The following is a 20,611-nucleotide window of genomic DNA, read 5'->3' as shown; positions in this document are numbered from 1 at the left end:
CATATCTGCGAAGCCGTGAGCCAAATGCTTACAACGGTATTTCATCATTGGCGTGCCGAAGATAGCCGATCTTTCTTGTTTTTTTTTTTTTTTGTATGCATATATGTCCTGTATTTAATATGAAGGTTTTTGCTTGGCATAATCAAACATTTGGGTATGATATTCAAGGCCTGAAGTTATTCGAAATGCGCAGATCTTGTTTGTGTATGGTTGCTTGTTGAGGGGACGTTATAGTGGACTAATAAACTCAAACTCTACAGAATTGACATCAACAAATCCAAATTTCAGCAAACGTGGGTCAAGTTAGAAGGCGTCCCTCTGAGTTCAGAGCCAAGTGTTAGCTTCTTATAGCAATTGATATTAATACCATACAACATTGCTGGCAATGTAATTATTTCGCAAATAATAAGTTAACTAGAATTGGGTAAACTACTGCTCAACGATATTCCAATTGTGTCAGTCTATTAAAATTTGCTGCATCACTCCGGATATTTACTGGGCATCCAATACGAGTTGAATTTATATATTTATATATATATATATATATATATATATCAATAGATCACATAAATATACCATACAAAATTGTATATATATACGCTCTGTACGCACTGTAAAAAAAGTCCATTAACATGGCGTATATTGATCTATTTATGTGTGTGGGCTTGCAAGTAAATGCTTGGCATGGAGTTGCATTGTAAAGCCGGGTGTGGTGATCCATATATTGGAAGAGATTTTAGATAAGCCTCCCCCTGAAGGAACACACAGCTAAGTAGTCGTGTCTTTAATTTTTACCTGTGGGGGGCGGGCTGATTGACGTTTTTATTTATCCTTTGATAGAAATTCTGAGAATTAGCCATCGTTTAATGAACTGACTTCAATACCGTTTTTAAACTTATATAATAAGGTCACGACGAATACTAAAGTCTGGTATGTGTGGCCATATGACAGGCAACGGAAAACTTGAATAAAATACTTTTCATTTAGTGTAATATTGTGTTTCTAGTCATATATACCTTCTAAGACTCTTTCTTGGATAAATTTAGCAATCTCAACTTGGGTTACTTTAGACAACCTTCGAGCAGTTATCGCTAAACTAGCATGCCAGCTTAACTACAGCTTACGTCGTGGTAAATAACTTATGTACATATAAAACCACATTTTATAATCTGTCTTTATGACCAGTGTAATTGTTCAACTACAAGTAAACTTGATGCACAAGATACGATTTATCAACATTGAGTAATTTGTACTAGCCGCACATGGAACGAATTAACCTTTGAATTCACCCAAATACTACACAGTTATCAAGTAAGAGCGCTTTAGTCGAATTAACTCGACTACGCAATACCCAATGCTTATAATTCTAGTTATATGTTAGATAGATTATTAACAACAAACAAGCCCGTGATCGATTCGTTGATGTTTAATGAATAGATGGTTGTCTTTTATATATATATATCTGATTCCTATCTAGCATACATAGATTAGCATTCCGCTAATATGAGCGCTGGCGGAGCAGCTAAAATAGTAATGAGCGATAATATAAGCGATTCTATGGAATTCGAAAGCACGATTCGGGGTCAACGAGGGGTAGGCACTAATGTTAATTTTGCAATATTTTATTAACTAGTTTTGAACTGCAAAACATTATGGGAATAATGAATCCTCGCTTTCATATTGCGGGCGATTTTTGGGATGTTCTTTAGCATATCTGTTACGGCTGGAACGTCTTCGCAAATAGCTCCTTCCCCGCTGTTTTCTGTTTTGGGCCATGAAAAGAGTCACACGGTTGTGAAAGGAGAGTGGTCGATGACAGAACTCTACATTTTCATATAAAGCACTAGTTGACTTCTTAGATTGATCTTGTGAGGTAAGGTTAAATCATACAAAACAGCTTTTTTTCTTAGGGATATTGGGGTCAGACACGAACAACTCTCAACCCAAACGACGTCCAATTTATTAATAAGTAGTATCCGCCACTGACAAATTCATTGGTATAATAACTTGGAATCAAAAACAAATTAACAAAGTTCTCTTGATTCTTGGCATTCAATTATTCTGCCAGAAAGATAGAAATTAATTCACCTACTAATAAAAAAACTTAGCAAGCGATTTGGAATCTTAGGTCCTTTAGGTTTTGCTTGGATCATTATTAAAATTGTCAAAATTGGCCAATTTTGAATTGTGGCGTTTGCAATTGATTTTTTTAAGTATTTGATAATTTTGTACTGTTAAGACGCTGTTAATGATATTTCGACTAGCAAGCGACATATCAGATTCAAAACTTAAGAGTCAATTAAAAATTGAATATATAACATTCTAAAGCTTTGCCTTTGCAATGAAATTTTGTTTGGACGGTGTAGTTTACTTTGCCTGACTTTTGGGAGAAGAACATATTGCGGCTCCAAGGTGTGTAATATTTTACAAGTAATTTCCAATTAAAGACCAAACATTCGTCCCATCCTTTACATATGGTCATTGTCAATTCCATTCATAAGATCAATGTCCCTGGCAAAAATACAGCTAAGAAGTCTTTTATTTTATTTGAAATAGGCCAGCTCACCAAGTGTAACGAATTGTGTCTTCGAGGGGTGCAATATGCCTGACTTGTGTAATTTACTTTAAATAGTCATACAATACAAAAACAACAATAACGTATAGTAGAAACATCTTTTAAGATGTATTTTTAATTGTGGCGGCAAACACCAATTAAGGTGCTAGTATATATGTACGTTCTATTACGTTGACAACATTCAATAGATGCTACGATGTGTTCTATAAATTAAATGCACATTTCTGAGTTATAGATTGTAGATATTATGTGCAGCATATGGGACAACGTGCACAGACCACAAATATTTGGTTTCAAATTCCTGACAGGACCGAAATCTTTCTTTAATTTAATTTAGCAAAATTGTGTGTTTTGCAATAAGTTAAAATACATAGACGTGTATTGGACATTTGTATCTGCCTGAAGTGGGGGAAATCAGTTTCAATGCCACTTGAATATTTAACTTTATTTATTTGACCAGTGCGACTCCGGGGAGTTTCTTCTATAAAGGTTATATAGAAAACAGCAAAAATGATCGTTGTTTGTCTTTTTTTGTTATTTGTGTAAAGAAAATTTGGTTGCATTTCCCGACATATGTGTGCACAACTGAATAAATCGTGGTGAAAATTTGCTGTTACCAAATCGCACACGGACAAAGTAGCGTCGGGAAATATTAGTATTCTATGCAACATAATAGTATACTAAATTATTTAAGATTTGAGGCTGAAAGTCATTTTTCGTAGGTAATGGACCTGTTTTAGATTTGTGTGTACTGCGGCAGCCCTGATCCGTCCAAAATGAGTATTTTGTATATCGCAACGCATATAAGAACTTAAGAGCATGTGACATGAATAAACAAATGAATAATGTATAATGACAATCATTTTGAACGACGCGACGCGTCGACAGAAGCAACAACGAAACAACAAGCTGCGACTGCACATTGAGCAATGCTAAATTATAGTTGTAACAACTGACAGACGAGTGACTGGAGAACAAGTTGCAACTACTACACATTTAATGCGCTATTACTAGGTCCCAAAAATGTGAATAAAAGATGACTAGCAGCATGCATATGCATTCGTTTTTATTTTAAAGTACATATGTGTGTACATACATATGTATCATAGCATACTAGTGACCCGTCGACCGTTTAACATTTGCGCAATGAACTTTTTAAAGATCTATTATAGCCAGGCCAACGAAGTGCGCAAGGACGTCTTATCAGCCACCTCGTAATTGTGTTTTATGTGTAAGACTAAGTGGCTAGAGGGGAAATGTTGATGTAACCACTAAAATAACGTCGCGCCGTTGGAGCAGTAAAAAATTTGAGCAGCGTTGGGGTCTTGACCATGTCAAATACTTGAACGAGTAGGTATGACAAGTGAGCTGATGCGTTACAACGGCTACATAAAACAAGAAAGAGTGCTCCAGTGGAGAGTGCCCGACTAGGAAAATACCCTGCACCATCTTCTACCAAAACCAGATGCAGATAAAGCTTAACACCTTTTAGCTTTTACTCTCTTTGCCGGTGCCGAGCCCTCAATCACCTTCAACGCAGCGAACGATTTGCCATCGTCCCACGCCTGACAGCCATGAAGGGAATTTTTAGAAAGACAAAAATAAATACCGAGCGAATTAAAATACGCACAGGTATTGCCAAATCCCTACGTATCATTCCCATGCATAGTATCAGCGAGCGAGTTTGGTGAGTCTAGCTCTCAAAATCTAAATGATATGCTCATAATGCATGATATCGATATCGATTTTTATCGATTGCTTATAAATAGGACAATCAACTGCGTTCAAAATTTCAAATCTTTAGCTCTTATGAGTTCTAAGTTCGATGTGATCATCCACATGAACAGACTCTTCATGCTGACCAAGACTATATTAAATATACTTCATGCGTTCGGATACGCTTCCTTCTGCCTGTTACATACATATGCACAAGACCATTATACCCTTTTAAAGCATTTTCAATGGGTCTAGGGTATAAATATATATTACGACTGACTAGTTTTGATATGAGGCCCGTGCTAAAGCCCAATTGCATGTAAGACGAAGCCGTCAAACTTAAAAGCCACTTGAGGTGACCAGACACCCAATCCCAAACATGAAACACTTAATAACGTCAACTAGATGGCCAATGCAACTAACTTGCGTTGGGCTATTCACATAATGCATAACTAAGCAATTGAGCGATATTCATATTCATATTCAATTCGTACCGTTGTTGCAAATCCTCCATCTGAATGTCAGTTCGTATGTATGAGCGCGTTATTCTTGGGATGTTCTTGATCACTACCCATAGACCATTTAATCCATCCATGTTTTTAATATCTGTGCGTAAAGACATGATACTTGGAATGTATTGCCTTCTATTGCACTACCCCTTCTACAAAGCACATCTCGGAGCTCATAAGAGCTAGAACACTCACGCCGGCAGTTGCCAAGCTCAGCAGCGATGTGCAGAATTATATCTTCAAAATCAAATTTCGAAAAGCTTGGTCGTAAATAAATGTTTGTATAAGTTACTGATTTTTAGAAGAAAAAAATAAGGTAAATATCATTGTACAAAGTTAACAAAAGACTCCTGATAAAAGTGAGCTCTCTATTAATTATGTGTAGATATACTGGAGAAAACAAGCTATATATAATTCGACATTTATTAATTGTACTATGCTTTTCATATAAATGCAAAATACTATTAAGATCGGTACACTATATCATATAGCTGCCATAGGAACGATCGGTCGAAAATTAAGTTGTTGTATGAAACAATTTTTTGTCATTCAAGATATTTTGGTTAAGCACGGCATTTAAAGATTTCACTCCCTTCATTTTTGCAAAATCTTATTTAGATCGGACAACTATATCATATATCTGCCATAGGAACGATCGGTCGAAAACTAGGTTTTTGATTAAAAAGCTTTTTTGTTTATCAAGATATCTTGACCAATCTCGGCATTAACTATTTTCCCTGTGCTTCTTATATACGGGCAAAGCACTATAAGCATTATGAAAAGGTTGGGTCTGCAAGGGTATTAGATCTTCGGCGTGCCGAAGATAGCCTTTTTTTCTCGTTACAGCTGATTTTGTCAATGACGTTATTTGAGCCTGCAGCTAAGTAGGAAGTTGTTCCAAAGTAAAAATTATAAATAATCTTAATCTTAATATTGTAATTTTTTAAGAAAATACAATTAATAGGAAAAAAGAAAGAAAGAAGTTATTAAGAGAGTAAAGAAATTTATCAATGTTGTATGAAATACAAACTGATGACGAAGATTCAGAAGATTTACAATATTGCGATTATAAAGATGATAATCAATGAGTTTACATAAAATCCCTTATTTTCAAATCAAATATTTGAACAAAAAGCTTGTATATGTTTTTTACCGCCGGCTATACAAAGAATATATCTTTTTGAACAGATAGGCTTCTGTGAATTATAATTGACTTCTTGTAATCACCCCTAGTCGATGGGCTTTTGTATATACTTGCAGTGGACTACTATGTACTTCTCTAACAGGGATCTGGTCGGTGCCGTCCGACAGGAATGCAGATGTTAGCGCCACATTCTGATTTCCTAATGTGTGGCCATTTTTGCCAAATTTGCACCATACATTCAGTGATGTAAGAGTTGAAGAAATTAGTTGTTGATTGATATTAAGCGCCGTTGTTGAACTTTTGTGCATATGGGAACTGATTTGAGCTTTGGGGGAGACCTAGAAATCGTCCTATGTAAGTCCATGGTTCTTGATCGAAGGTCACATCCAGAGACACAGAGGCAAATCTGTCCGTGACAAAGATTTGCACAAAACCATTATACCCATTTCACCCATTTTCAATGAGTTCATAAAGATTGTTAAATTTAGTTTGCAATTCAATAACTGCTTAAAGTATACCTTGAGTGGCCAAATAAATATATTGAGAGATGTCGGCCCCAAAAGGCGTTCGCATAATATATTTTGGTCGATCCTCAGAGGAGGCCATCAGCAAAATTTGTTGTCTCTGGTTTTAAAACGTAAACAAGTTTTAAATAACATACGGGAACACTTTCAAAACCCTTCAACTCGAAGGCCATATCCCTTATATTGCAACATTGCGTGCAATATTGTGGTTCTTGTCACCGCTTTGTAATTGTATTGCCCTTTGGCGAGGACCGTGACACCGTAGCATGGACTATCTTAGATAAGCGGAGTACAATGCTTGCTCGTATATTTGATTCCGAATCTAAATCGCGACTACTGCAGATGCATTTATATTACAATTTTTCCATATATTTGCTGCTGCACTTGGCTGCTCATATGTTAGATGGGAGGAATTTATTTTTGGTCTATTATATCTCTCCTAACAAAGACTTGAGATTTGCCTAAGAGTATATCTATTGGTCTTTTGGTCTCTAGAAAACAAGCTTTAAATCGGTCCACATCGGCATCACAGTGAACAAATAATGATTTAAGTGAGTTCAGGCAAAAGTGCCCTACCTTTAAAAGTCTGTAGCTCTTATAGTCTCTGGGATTGTCGAGTTCATACATACGATTAGATTTATAGACGGACACAACCAGATCAACTCGCCAACTAAGCACATGAAAAGCTACATTTCAAATTTGATAGTTCGATATCTTTAAGCCTACGATATATGTTGAAGAATAGTATTTCCATAACAATTCAACTTATTGATGATTAGATGATGATACGGGCATATAAATGCTGACCAAGAATATATATATTTTACGTGGTAGATGCAGCCTTTTGCTTGCTACATACATTTGCACAAAGTCATTATATTTTTTCTTACCATTTTCAATATGTGAATGGTATAAAAATAAGATCAAGTGGAATCCAGTATACCTCAGTCAGTGTATTATTGTGGCATATACCACCACGCTTTGAATTGATCAAATCATAAGATATAGCCAAATATGAATTGCTGAGTGTGTATACAGGTACTTATAGCTGCATTCATGCATAGCAAAAAAACTCATGTGCGGTCAACTGCGAAACTTACGCAGCGGCAGCGCTGCTTTTTCTTTCGCGCCCCCAATTACCAAACGAACCTCCAACGTTTCATACGTCTTACCAACATTCGGATTTTTATAGAAAAAACCTAAATAAAATAACAGCATGTATACACAGCCAAAGACCACTATATACATAATTTTGTATCAGACTGCTAATCCTGATTGACTGATTGGTGATCAACGCACAAAACAAACTGCTAATATAGTATAGTACATCTAAAGATTTTATATTGTGCTATATGAAATACAATACAATAGAAATTGCAAGTCTATTTACAGTATAAAGTACCTAATTGGTATATACAATGGCAACGCTAGCTCTTAAAACCTGTGAAACATATTTAAAAAATTGGATTTGAATACCGATTTGTATTGATCGCTTTGAAACGATGTAACCTATCGATCATATGAAGTATACACGTGCACGGACACCAGGACAAGTTACGTCTATTAAATTTCAAGCTTCTCTACACTTGACAATTTTATAAATGCGGACAAGGCTAGATTGTCTCCACTATTCATGCTGACCAATATATATATATATATATATATATATATAATATATATATATATATATATATATATATATATATATATATATTTCTTTTTGGATAGAAAATGCCTTCTTCGCATGTTACATACATTTTCACAAAACCATCATACCCGTCTTACCCATTTTGAATGGGCACAGGGTGTGACAAATGAAAGTTAATTAACACACTGTGAAGCGGAGCAAAAGAAAAAGCCAGCTCCACCAAACCCAGTTTAAGCTGTAGGATATAGCAGCTGTTGCTCAGATTCTTCGACGTCGACAATGAAGTGCTTATATTTATAGAGACCGTAGATAGTTGCTCTCTCAACTGGTTCGACCTTGTAAACGATGACAGTTGCATCGTGTTTGGATGTCTCGTTGTTCATCTGTCGCTTTGTTTATGTCATTGTGGGCAAGAGTATGTTGGTATCCGACTGTCTTAATATCCGTGTGACTGTCTGCTCAATAAGGCTATCCGTCCAGGGGACAGACATTTGGCCTTGCTTAAGGGTATAAAGAACGTCGGGATTTTATTCCATTTTAATCAAGTGGGCTTGCTGTAAAAAACAACAATTACGTTAACTGAATTTTCAATGGCTAAATAATTATTATTTAACCCACTATTCCATTTAATTATAAGATATGAATTATTCTTGATCTGCGTATTCAACAAGAGAACAAAAATGTCAAAGTTACGGTCTCTACCTCTCATAATCCCTGACATATGTTAAACAGGAATCGGAGCTTTTAAAAGACATAATGATAAATGCTCAGGAAATGAATGTAGATATCGTAAACTAAATCAAGCAAGAGCACTTTAGAGTGGCCTGCCCAACTAGGAGAGGCTCTTAACCTCTCTTCATGATATAATCATCGAAAAAGTTTCGATTTTCGCACCGACCTCTATTTTGAAAAAGAGCGTGCCATTTTGTCGATTTGCGTCAAAATTATGGATTTCCTTTTTTTGATGCCAATCGATAGAACTGATCCTTACAAGTCAAAATCCTTACAAGCCTCGATTTTGAAAAAAAAACGTGATGATTTGGAACGTCATATCTCCGCGCGGAGTTATGTCGTTTTGGAACGTTATATCTTGCAAAATTTTACCCGCAAGTAAAGAAAAATCACGAAAAACGAATAAAACTTCTTTATTTATCGTCCGATCGACCGCAAACTCATTTTCAAAGATCTCTGTTCAAATTCATTTGAGAAGTGCTTCTCACATTCTGAAAAATCTATCCCTCTTTGGGGAAAAGGCGGTTTAAGCTCATGCCCAATGATTTTAATGAAAATTCACTTGGCGACTTTTCTCAAAATTCACTGACCTTAAAGAATTCATGTTTCAGCGACTGCAACGGTAAAAGTTATTTGTTTACCATCCCATCGGCTTCAAACGCATTTTCGAAAATCTTTTACAAAGAAATGATACTTGTTTCGGGATTTCTGAATTTCGAGCTCTACACACACACACAAACACAAACACAAACAAATGTGTGTGAATGAGCAGATCATGGGCGCAAAAGAAAATTGCATCATTGCCACTCTTTTTTATTATATTGGGCTCGGATTGCTAAATGACCGTTGACCCCTTATTACCCGCAGCAGCCTGTTGTGCCGAAGGGTAGACTGACTTAAATGATTATATGACCAGCGGAAATTTTTGCAATCAAATAAAATCTTCAAAATATTCAAATATACCAAAAACAACATTGGAGCGATAATATATTTATAATATAAATATTTTGGACTGAAAATATTTAGCTTTTTCATTCAGCAATCAAAACCAATACTTTTTGTTGCGCCCATGATCTTCACATTCACACACATTTGTGTGTGTGTGTAGAGCTCAAAATTCAAAAATCCCAAAAACTTCATATCTTGTCAAATTTGCATCGAACAGGCCAACCAACAGGCATACTAGCGCCATCCATATACGAAATTGTTCAAGTATGCGTGCATGGTACGACTAAATAATTTCAATGCACACATGGCAATGCTTAGGTACCCTTAACAACAATAACGAACTAAAATGCACGAATTTCGCATTGACGTGGCAAACCCTTTCATTATTTGATATTGATCGTCTCTACAAAAGGGAAGAAATATTTAAGAAAAATTGATTTTTTGGGCATTTTTCTAGTGCAGACACATACACATACGAACATTGAAACGGTATCTAGACATAATGAAAGAGCACTGAGAATAAGCCAAATCAGTTTCCAATAGTGGGAGCAAGATAAAAAGCAGCAATGCCGTTCTATCGCAGAAATCATATCGATTCCTTACTCTCTAGCAAGTGAACGAGTTTCGGACCCGAACAAAAACGAAGTCGTCTTTGGACCAGAACTCTAAAAATGAATGGATACAAATTTTTCTTTTAGCTGTCCCATCTGTATCTTGTATGGTTAGTGTTCTTATAATTTTTAAGCTCGCTCCGTCTGTTATATAGACAGACAAAAGTGGCTGAAACGACTAAGATCATTATATCGGTCAAGATGTATTAATAATTATTCTGCCTATAACTATTTAAATTGCGTAAAGGGTATTCAAAATAATAGGGTAATTCTTAAAATGATGTAGTGAAGGGGAGAGTCATTCTTTATATTACAGCATATGTATGTTATTTATTTATTTCATGTGCATACATACATATGTGTTAATATTATGCATTTAAGTTAATAGAGTAGAATCCAAAATAATCATTAAATGTGCTTGAAATAAGAATGGAGTAAATCAAAATGATTGCGCATGCGAATTTATGTATATGTAAGTATGTACGACCAACTTGTGTTTTAATTAAAAACCAAAAGTTCAAATTAAAAGAGCATTGCAAAAAATCCAGCAACGAACACTTACAGCTGCAACAAATTAAAGAGGTTTTTGAGCCTTTAAAGTTGTTGTTAGTGGCTTCGTTACAGCTTTTGCACTTTATTGAGCAGTTTTGTTGAAATTTGCGCTCAAAACGTGTTTGTCGCTTCAATGCGCTGCCATCACACCAACGCTGCGCCAGCGCCAACAGCAGCGTTAACGCCGACTGCAGCGTCTACGCCGACGGCAGCGTCGGCGTCAACGCTGACGCCGCCTTGAATACTGATATTGCCGTTGCCGAGCCATTGACGCCTATGCGAGCGCGCGCGTAATAAAATTCAATTCGGTTTTCTCAGTCTTACATTTTGTATACATGCACTGTAGATGTATATGCATACATACATACATACACACAATTGTACAATACATGCATGTCCACTCGTAGGTATGATCGCATAATATCTACATATACATGTATATATATATATATTTATGGTCGAATGTATATTTGTTGTTTGTATTTTTGGTTGTTGGCCAAATGAGGTCTATGCGGACGCCGACGTCGACTGCAAAAGCTCGACGACTGCGCTTTGGCTGTGTAACCGATTTTTGGCCACTGCTAAATCATTGAAGTAACTTTCGTCTGCAGTCATTTGCTTAAAGTTAGTGAACGTGCTAGTATCGCATATCTGCGGCAGCTGCTCCAAAAGTTTGGCTTGTGTTGTAGTAATTGCGGGCTGTTGTAGCTGTTGTGTGTTTCTGTTCAGTTTGCATACCAATTGTGGCTTACGAAGCTCATTTACTACGATTTAGTTGGTGCGTGCATATAGAGTATATAGTATATACATATGTATTTATGTCAAATGGGCAGAGCATTTTGGGGAGCCCCACAGCTAAAGGTCACATGCGACGACATTGCGCATGCGCCGTGTGTCACGCCTGGAAATACAAACTGACCGCTTCTTTTTGTTTGTTTCTTTCTTTTTGCAACTTCATAGATCTGTAAGAGCATCAGGACGTAAGCTAACAGAATGAAGTTCGCAATGAGATGCATGATGATGGCACTGCTGCTATTGGCCACAACCCAACTGACGATATCGGCACCTGCGGAGCCGCTGTTCGAGCTACAGGACAGTAGCGAGCCTGCCGAGCTGAATCCCATTAATGCAGAGGTAAAGTAGTAAACAACCAGCAAACAGTAACTAGGAAGCAAACATCATCCAACTCATGAACACAACGACTGCAAACTGCGGCTGCCAGCGCCCATTGTGTCATGAGGGGTACAAACTTGTTGTGAGCTCCTTTGCCCCGCCATCTCCTGTTGCTGCTGCAGTTACTACTGAGGCGTAAAAGTCACTTGCTAACTGCCTGCTAGCCCCTTTGTTGCGCCTTTTGCTTTTTTTTTTTTTCTTTTTTAGTTGTTTATGTTGTGTAAGCTGCAGCTGAGCACTTGCTAATTTTGTGGTCGACTGAAGTCGCTACTGATACTGTTTTTCCGCCATTAGGAGAGTATAGATCTGATGTACGCACAGCTGCGTACAAATGCTTATCCAGTTAACAAGCCCTTCAGAGCTTCAAAATTGTGACCTTGAAGCGAAAAGATCGCTTGCTCAACCTGCACGACCTAAGTTAACATTTCCAAAAATAGCAAGGTGCACAAGTTGCGAGTACGTGACTAGGAGATACCTTGTGATAAAATTAAGAAGGAATTCCTTACATACACTAAGACACACATTCACTTTTACCAGTTCTCTTCCAATACTTCAAACACTCTTCCATCAGACCCACAGTGCTGGAAATACATTCTGCTGTTTTAGTCCGATCTCTTGTAATATTTTTGTATATATATATCAAAGCACAACTCCTTAACTCTAAATATGCGATTTTCTTAACTTTGATGAAACCTGCGAAAGTCATACAAAAAGTAATAGGTCTACGTTACTAAGTAGTAGCTCAAACAGTATACGAGAATAGATGGACAGACAGATGTACACGGCCAGAACAACTTTGCTCGTTGTCCTTATCAAGACTATATGTATATGTATCTAATAGAATCTACTTTTTTTTTAAATTTAATTAAACACTTTTATACTCATTTTAATGGGTACGGGCATAAAAACGGGCGATTAGCAAACACACATCCACGCTTTAATCTTAACGGGTGCAGGAAACTTAGATAAGGAAGTGACTGGTGGGAATATTGTTAGTGAGTTGACCCCGCCTTAAAAGAAGCATTTCATCTCAAAGTTTCTCATAAATATCGTTTAAGATTTTGTTTTGAATATATTTTTTACTTAAAAACGTGTAAATACTCGGTGCTATAAGTGAAAATATGCTATTTGTTTTGTGCAATGTCCATTCAGCGATCCATATAAGTGAATGATGAGAGACATTTATATTATTATAAATAATATTTAACGTATATATACGCGTCTTTTTTCGACTGATTTGATAGGTAATTTAACTTTGAATCGAGTATTGCGCAGTTGGTTACACCCAACTATAACACCCAACAAATTAGAAAATAGATTTTGTCTGCTTAACAGAAATCAAGTATCATTTTAACATGCGATAAGTGCTCGTGCCAAATACTAAGGCAGATAGACTTTTATTTTTATCAAAAAAATGTTCGCATATAAGCCCTTGCAGCAATATCTTCAGTTTTAACATAAATAGAATACGAATCAAAGCTTAAGTCAGTATTCAGATATTAACATGATGAGCCTGCCAATATTTTGATTGATAATGTTAAGGTTCAATGGAAAGTAATGCCATATTTGGCAGTCGTAGAGTGTGCTCAAACTGATCGTACATTCACAATAAGCAGCAAAAGACACCGCTCATAATGCAATATATATTCTTGCCCCAATCAGCATCAACAGGCGACTACCACGTCGGGCTACCTAACATTGATGGAGGTACAGCCTAATTATTCTTTTTATGGTTATCTTAGTAAATTATCTAAACATCCTTTAGCCTGCGTAGCGATTAAATGTGTATTAGTTGAAATCTGTGAGATATTTAGATTTTTAGTAGAGTTTTTTTTACATACTCGCGAATTGTTAAATCTGCCATAAATATATGCTTTGCATAGGAAGGTATCCACTGGCTTCACTGGTATCAACTATTTGAAAAATTCAAAAACCAACAAAATTTACAGTGAGTTTAATTATTTGTACGTTGGCACAGTCATCTGCACTCCAAGCTGACCGTACAATAACAAAAGGTAACTGGCTTGGGCTGTGCGCGTTGCGCATGCGTTTTGTTTAGAAATGAGTGAATTTTGATGTACGTACATTCGAAACATTCGAAACGCATACAAGTGTTTGTTTTTTAAATTGACAATGACGTTATGAATTTTAAGCATCTACAAACATGATTGCATTGAATGCCGAATTATCGCCTTGCTGTCAAAGCCCGTGATACCTATATTGTAGGGTCTTAGAATAAACGTAAGTGGTCAACATGTTTTTCTGTGTGTGTGTGTACGTATTTGAGTCTATGAATTCATATTTAGTCACTTGAATTTTGAACGGTTGTGTTGCGCTTTTAATCGGCTTAGGTCTAACCTGACTCGATGTTCGATTTCAAGTTTATATTTATATACATGTTTAAAATGTGAAAAGAATTTGTTGGTTTTGCACAATGTCTGTCTTGCTGTCGATTTTAATGTCTCCGTATGAACGTAATGTTATTCGCTGCTGTTGTCTACTCTATAACTTTGTAATATATACTCGTCTACACCGTGTAAGATTGTACGGCTACGCCCGTTGGGGGTGTGCAAGACCGCGAAAGTCTACATCTTCTGCAGCATTTGAGTTAAAATGACCAAATTGAAAAAGACGTGAAGGAACCCTTATCTTTGGCACACCAAAAATTAAATAATCTCGTGGAATGAACATTATTTCAATGTTGATAAGGTTTGGCCCATTTGGAAGGACCATCTAAAAATGCCGAGTTTTGTCAAGATATCTATATAAGCAACAAGTTTTTTATTAATAAACCTTCGATTCAACCGTTCATTTATATGGCGGCTATATAATATAGTGATTCGATCCGTTCGGATCCGACTAAATTAATGCTTGCGATGCAAAGTAGAGGTACATATAAGCGGACATTGCGATATCGACTCGGCTGTTATTGCTGATCAAACATAAATACATCGTACGGGATCAGATATGTCTTTTCTATGGTAAAACATAATTATAATAACTCGTACAAGGGTATATAAGTTAAGAATGACTATTGATGTGCTCCTTCAAAGATGGTTTCTTACAAATATGTATATGCCCATTAGGGAAGTGTCAAAATTTTAAGACGTAATATCTTACTAAATTTTTGTGGAAGTCAGGGCTTTGAAAGAGTATTATGCAGTCTGTTGCACCCAAGGCCAATTCTTTTTTTTGCTACACTTTGCGAAAAGAACAGAGTGTATTGGTTTTGTAGAATGTCCATCTTGATGTCTGTCTGTCAAATATATACTCGTGCATATCGGAGGCACAAAGTGCTAAAAATTGTTGGCTTACGTCGGGGACGGTCAATCAACAAATATCAATATCTCCCGCGTTTTTAAGCAAAATTACCAAATCAAATTATCGGCACAAGCATCAGCTACCTCTTGTGATCAATCTTAGCCGCGTCCACAATTTTGAAAAATCGATATTTTCTTAAGTCGCAACTTGAAAGTCACCTGGCCGAGATTCCAGCTCAATTGGTTCTCAAGCCGAAACATGCGCGGTATAGGAAAATGCGCAACTATGGCTACAAGTGGCCTTCAACATGGCAAATCACGCGAATCCAATGTCACCTTGCCAATCTCTTTTGTGTTCTCTTTTCACCATTCTATTCTAGGAGGTGTTAGGCGCTGACCTTGAACGCAACAAAAGAAAACTACCCGATGCGACATTTGAGGCGAAAAATGCCGTGCTCGGATTTGTGTTTGGTGTAAGTAGTTAAATACAATGGAATGCATTCTTTGATTAATGATTGCTCTGACTACGTTCCATTGCAGAAGATCGACAACTTTCTAGACACAAAGACTCGCGTGATTGAGCAGCTGGATCGATCGAACATTGAGAAGAATAAGCAGTGGGACATTAAGGCGCCGGTGCCAATTAAGGACTTCCAGACTTTAATCACAGCCGTCGTTTCGCCAAAGATACGCTCAATTGGCAATATTGCCAATGATCTGACGACTGGCGTATTGACTACCATAACTGCTTTTAGCGGCTCCTCATCGGGCAATGGAAATGCCAATGCAGGCTTGGGCAATGTGGTGTCCAAGTTTTTAAGTTTTTCGGGGCCCATATTGCAGGGGTCGTCGGGCGGAGTGAATGGCATTGCAGGCGTCACAACACCTGCACCCGACTCCGATGAGGCAGGCTATTAAATCAATTGGCTAACTGGCTACCTAGCTGACATTGGATGACCTGGCCTGGATCGCTCGATTGTCCGTTCTACAATATGGTTTTATAATTTATGTACATCACACACTCTACAGGAGTGAACAGTCCTAAGTTTTCCTCTGATGCTCGCACTCCTTCATTGACATTTAAACTTTGTATGATTTTTTGTTGTTGTTGTAGCTTAGACTTAAGATTTAATTTTGTTAAACGCTGTCAATTTCTTTGTCGTCAGGGCAATATATTAGTTTAATTTTATGCAACGCATTGTACTCATGTTTGTAAATATTGGCGCATATATGTATGTAATGTTCGACTTAATAACGATAAATAAAGCAAAAAATTTTTACATATATATCAACAAAATATATAAAAAGAAAAAAAAAAACGCAAACAAACCCAAAACCGGAATTTTCAATGCGACCATGGGGTCTAGCGTTAGCCTTGGCCTTGCCTCTTTTATGTTTAATATGTAGCATGATTTGATAAGACAGCTTACTCACAATCCTCTCTTATTTAAATTTTGTCTAATTCTCTGCTTTTTCAAGCAGAGCAAACGTCGGACTCGCGCCGGGGGTAAAGATCTAAGTGACGCGCCGGAACTGGACCGCAGCAACGTCTCATTTGAGCTTCCCGACGAGCTGTTCACCAAATCATTCCGAACGGTCACCCAAGTCTCCCAAGCACTTTCCCGTCTTATTATGGTAAGTATATTCTTTATTTATTTTTTCTTAAGCAATATAAAACTATTAATAGTAAATTATTAAACGGTTTTGAATAAACACATTTTTTTAACGATAATTATTAATTTGACTATAAATAATAAGTAAAGCTCTAATCAGGACTGCCCGACTAAGAGATTTCATACAAAAAGCTAGGTACCTGTCACAATACAATACGCAGAAAGACCAATATGGAAAAAAAGGAATTGCCGGAGCCCTTACTGTGTCAAATACGCATCGTATATACAGATTTAAAACATTATACATTTTGTATATTCTTCTTAAGAATGATTGCAGAGACAATCGTAAGAGTTAAAAGGTTGGGATATCTTACTAAAATTCGTATCTGATTAATGTGTACGTTAAGACGGGGTCTTATATAAATATTTGCATCGACTTAAAAATACTGATTTTCTATAGAGCTAACCTCTGTATACAACGTACATACAAAATACAAACTTGGGATAGGTCGAGGTCAGCGGTAGAAAAACAACAATATTAATTTCTTTGGCAGCAAACAGCATACACTGTGCAAAACTAATGTAGAATCATTTTACGTGGGATATTTTCTGAAGATAGTTATTGCAAAAGGTGCGCTTTGTGATCAAATTATTTTACTTTTCAATTTTCATTTTAAACATATCAATAGTATCTGGGGTAATAAATCATTCATACAAAGCATGCATGTCATGGATTAAGTACTATGTGTCTTATACTTTTTCGGTCAATGTATTTCGAAAATGAAACGACGCAGAGCACCATCGACCAGCTCTGCTGAAGGCAGGTTGGCGACTGACTTTGTTGCTCGTATCAGCATCAACAAGACACGACATCGGCATTCGTACGTCTGGCTTATGGAGAGCGAAAGGCCAGACGGCTGGCGTGTCCTTTAAATAGCGAATAGCCAAAAAGCCAGGCAAAAATGTTGGGTCGCATTCAAATGTATGGGCGTTACCCATCTTAGTGTGTATATTGTCTTTGGTTCAGGGTACCCCCTAGTCATTCCAACTAGAGTCTCTTACTTGTTGTACGTATCAATGTGGGAAATTTGAATTTTATTTATCTTAATGTTCTTCTTTTCTAGAATTCCGCACGTCGTTATTCCCGCTTCGTTCTATTTTTCAAGCCCGTTTTTGGCGATGCTTTGGTAGTCAAGGGCTATGAGGACCCCACAACCACAACAACCAGCCGCACAACTACGCCAGTTACTGAGGGAACAGACAATCTCAATGAGGTCTAGAATGGAAATAAGTCACTTATAAATTTATGTGCTCTACGTTTAAGTTTTAGGTTCTATACTCTGTACGTAAAAGCCGGAATAACTATCATTATACTTATTTGATCAGTATTTACAGCCAATTCGATAAGGTCATGTCTGCCTCTTTGTCCATCCATTTGACTGCAAAAATCATAGGTTTATGATATTATTCTAGCCAGTCTACCTTATAATTCACACAGGATACATTTACCTTTTGTAGTTACAAAACAGGTTTAAAGAACTACACACATTTTGTATAATGTTTGTTATGTTTTGAAGGTTTTAAAACGCACGAAAAACAGATAACCTAAAAATTTGTGTTTTAAATCGAAAATCACCAGCACCAAACTATGTATAAAAATGTGAGATAGGTTTTTTTTTATCGAAAATGTATATTAACTCTATATATTTATCTAGATAAGACAGATTAGGCTTGGGTATACGGTATCTGGATGTCGGGCTAACCCGACGCACGCATTTATACTTGGGCTTTTTTATTTATTTATTTGAGATTTGTTGTTAAAACGCGAATAATCTCTTTATTTATCAATATATTGTATGTAAACATATGATGCAGATGGATAATGTGTTTAGCTGCTGCTGGCGCGGGGACGTACTAGCATGCGCATCCGTTTCAGGGAACCCTTAGGACCATCGAGAAAGCCGCGCCATAGGATGCCCTTATAGCTATCCACATCGCGTTCTAGCAGGCGTTGATAAAGGCCAAATGGATTGCTAAGGAAAAGGATACATATTGGAATTGGGTATCTTTAGATCCGTTGGACTTACCTTAGAGTACACGTGTTGCTATACCAAAAGGCTGATGATTGTGCAACTGCGCAGTTAACCTCATTCTCATCGTTTTCCCTGTCATGCGTACTGAACTTTCTATCGGTGTGTTGACGCAGTGCATCGGAGGCATCTCCCTGGTAATTCCCTAGTACATTCAGGCGGTATTGCTCTGATTCGCTGCCAATGCTAAAATGATCATAGAGGGCATAACGCTGCTCCTGCTTGCGATTTTCCAGTTGTACAAGTAGTTCGTTATCTTCACTACTTGTGATTTGATGCAGTTTCTCCAGTCCAATAAAGAATTCATTTGTTATTGGCCCAAACCCAATCTTATAGTCCTCCCACTTGCGGTTAAAGTCCTCACTACCATCATAACGATTTGTCATCACAGTCCAGCCGCCGCCTCGGGTCTTCTGATCGCAAAACACATAAAAAGCATCCATATTAGCCTGCGGGCGAATAAGCACTACACCATTTTGCTGTTTTAGGCAGTTATGTGGCGTGCTCGGCTCGCTGGCCGATACCCCAAGACCAGCACCCGTTTCCACGGTCGCAACAGCCGGCACTGCAGCATCCTTCAGTATTTGTGGCTCCAAATCAGTACTAAAATTGCATGTTAGAAATGCTTCAGTTTTGTGCTGAAACGGATAACCTACATGCGCGTGCCAATGGTCCTTTCCGCCGCAACTGCTGTGGCAACTCTAGGGGCAGTCCAGCGACGCAGATCTACCAGCTGCTCTTGCAGGCTACCTATTTGCTCCTTGGCGCTGGCAATGTCTGTTGATAGAGCCTGAATACGTGTGGTAAGTCCACTAAGCGTTGACAGGGGAAAGCTTCCGGATGTCTGTGTAGGATATAATTTGTATATGCATTCTTATGTGAAAAGCATGTATATAGATACATTTAGGTATATATTGCATATAGATAATCATTTCGTTTCTGTCATTGAACGGAAATTTACCTAAAAATAATTTTGGCTTCTGACTATGGATACAATAATCTATATGCATAATACATACATACCAAATAATTTCTGTCATATAAAAAACTATCTTGCGGGCTGCACGCCCGGTCAAACTTGTTGCGTTAACTTTATTAAGTTATTAAGTATTAAGTCAGGTCTATGCAATAACTAATTGAATTCTTAAAACTGTGAAGATTTCAAAGAATATCTCTGGCTTAGAGACAAAGTATGAGAGCACGTTGTGCATGACTTTGGTTTTTTACGTAGAAATATGTCAGTGTGCTGTCCTTTTAACCGTGTGCATTTGACTCACCAAATTGTCGAGGGGTAGGGCATGATCGCCTGGATCGTTATGCGTTGTGGTAAGGCAGGCCAGCATGGTGACCAACGCGTCCAGTTGCAGCATTACGCTCATGTTCAGGTACACAACTAAACTGAGCTTGGCTTTACGTTCCGCTTTTGTGGATCAATTTATTGTTGTTTTCCCCAGTGGCAGCACCAAAGGTCGACAAATAGATTTCAATTCAGCTTTATATTTAAATGCACACGGGC

General features: G+C 37.3%; 2 protein-coding genes across 3 annotated transcripts; one reads left to right on the top strand and one right to left on the bottom strand.

Annotated features, from left to right (window-relative positions):
• The first annotated feature begins 11,608 nt into the window (after positions 1-11,608).
• On the top strand, positions 11,609-18,333 carry LOC115765393. Of its 2 annotated transcripts, none has more exons than XM_030708923.1 (4): positions 11,609-11,737; positions 11,920-12,093; positions 16,875-17,027; positions 18,130-18,333. In XM_030708923.1, the coding sequence occupies exons 2-4, from the start codon at positions 11,953-11,955 to the stop codon at positions 18,283-18,285; spliced, it is 450 nt and encodes a 149-aa protein (XP_030564783.1). In that variant the 5' UTR covers positions 11,609-11,737; positions 11,920-11,952; the 3' UTR covers positions 18,286-18,333. The 2 variants fall into 2 exon arrangements, with proteins under 2 accessions (XP_030564783.1, XP_030564782.1); XM_030708922.1 differs by lacking the exons at positions 16,875-17,027; positions 18,130-18,333 and adding exons at positions 15,773-15,865; positions 15,933-16,636.
• Positions 18,334-18,704: 371 nt separating this feature from the next.
• Positions 18,705-20,507, bottom strand: LOC115765392 (fibroleukin). Its single transcript, XM_030708921.1, has 4 exons — positions 20,373-20,507; positions 19,752-19,939; positions 19,093-19,698; positions 18,705-19,038 (listed from the first exon to the last, which is right to left on the bottom strand). Exons 1-4 carry the CDS (start codon positions 20,472-20,474, stop codon positions 18,894-18,896), a joined length of 1,041 nt encoding a protein of 346 aa, XP_030564781.1. The 5' UTR covers positions 20,475-20,507; the 3' UTR covers positions 18,705-18,893.
• Positions 20,508-20,611: the final 104 nt, after the last annotated feature.

Source organism: Drosophila novamexicana, unplaced genomic scaffold (assembly GCF_003285875.2).
Source record: "Drosophila novamexicana strain 15010-1031.04,08,12 unplaced genomic scaffold, DnovRS2.1 tig00000960-arrow-arrow-pilon, whole genome shotgun sequence".
Lineage (NCBI taxonomy): Eukaryota > Metazoa > Arthropoda > Insecta > Diptera > Drosophilidae > Drosophila > Drosophila novamexicana.
Note: the sequence above shows the minus strand (reverse complement) of the source record. Positions and strands in the feature narration are given on the sequence as shown.

Bases quoted from the DNA above. Each gene is read 5' to 3' on its own strand.
- LOC115765392 (XM_030708921.1), bottom strand. From the start codon at position 20,474: ATGAGCGTAATGCTGCAACTGGACGCGTTGGTCACCATGCTGGCCTGC. The intron at 19,699-19,751 runs GTAGGTTATCCG...ATGCAATTTTAG, and splicing joins AGGACCATTGGCACGCGCAT to TACTGATTTGGAGCCACAAA. The intron at 19,039-19,092 runs GTAAGTCCAACG...CCTTTTCCTTAG, and splicing joins AGCAACACGTGTACTCTAAG to CAATCCATTTGGCCTTTATC.
- LOC115765393 (XM_030708922.1), top strand. From the start codon at position 11,953: ATGAAGTTCGCAATGAGATGCATGATGATGGCACTGCTGCTATTGGCC. The intron at 12,094-15,772 runs GTAAAGTAGTAA...ATTCTATTCTAG, and splicing joins TGAATCCCATTAATGCAGAG to GAGGTGTTAGGCGCTGACCT. The intron at 15,866-15,932 runs GTAAGTAGTTAA...GTTCCATTGCAG, and splicing joins TGCTCGGATTTGTGTTTGGT to AAGATCGACAACTTTCTAGA.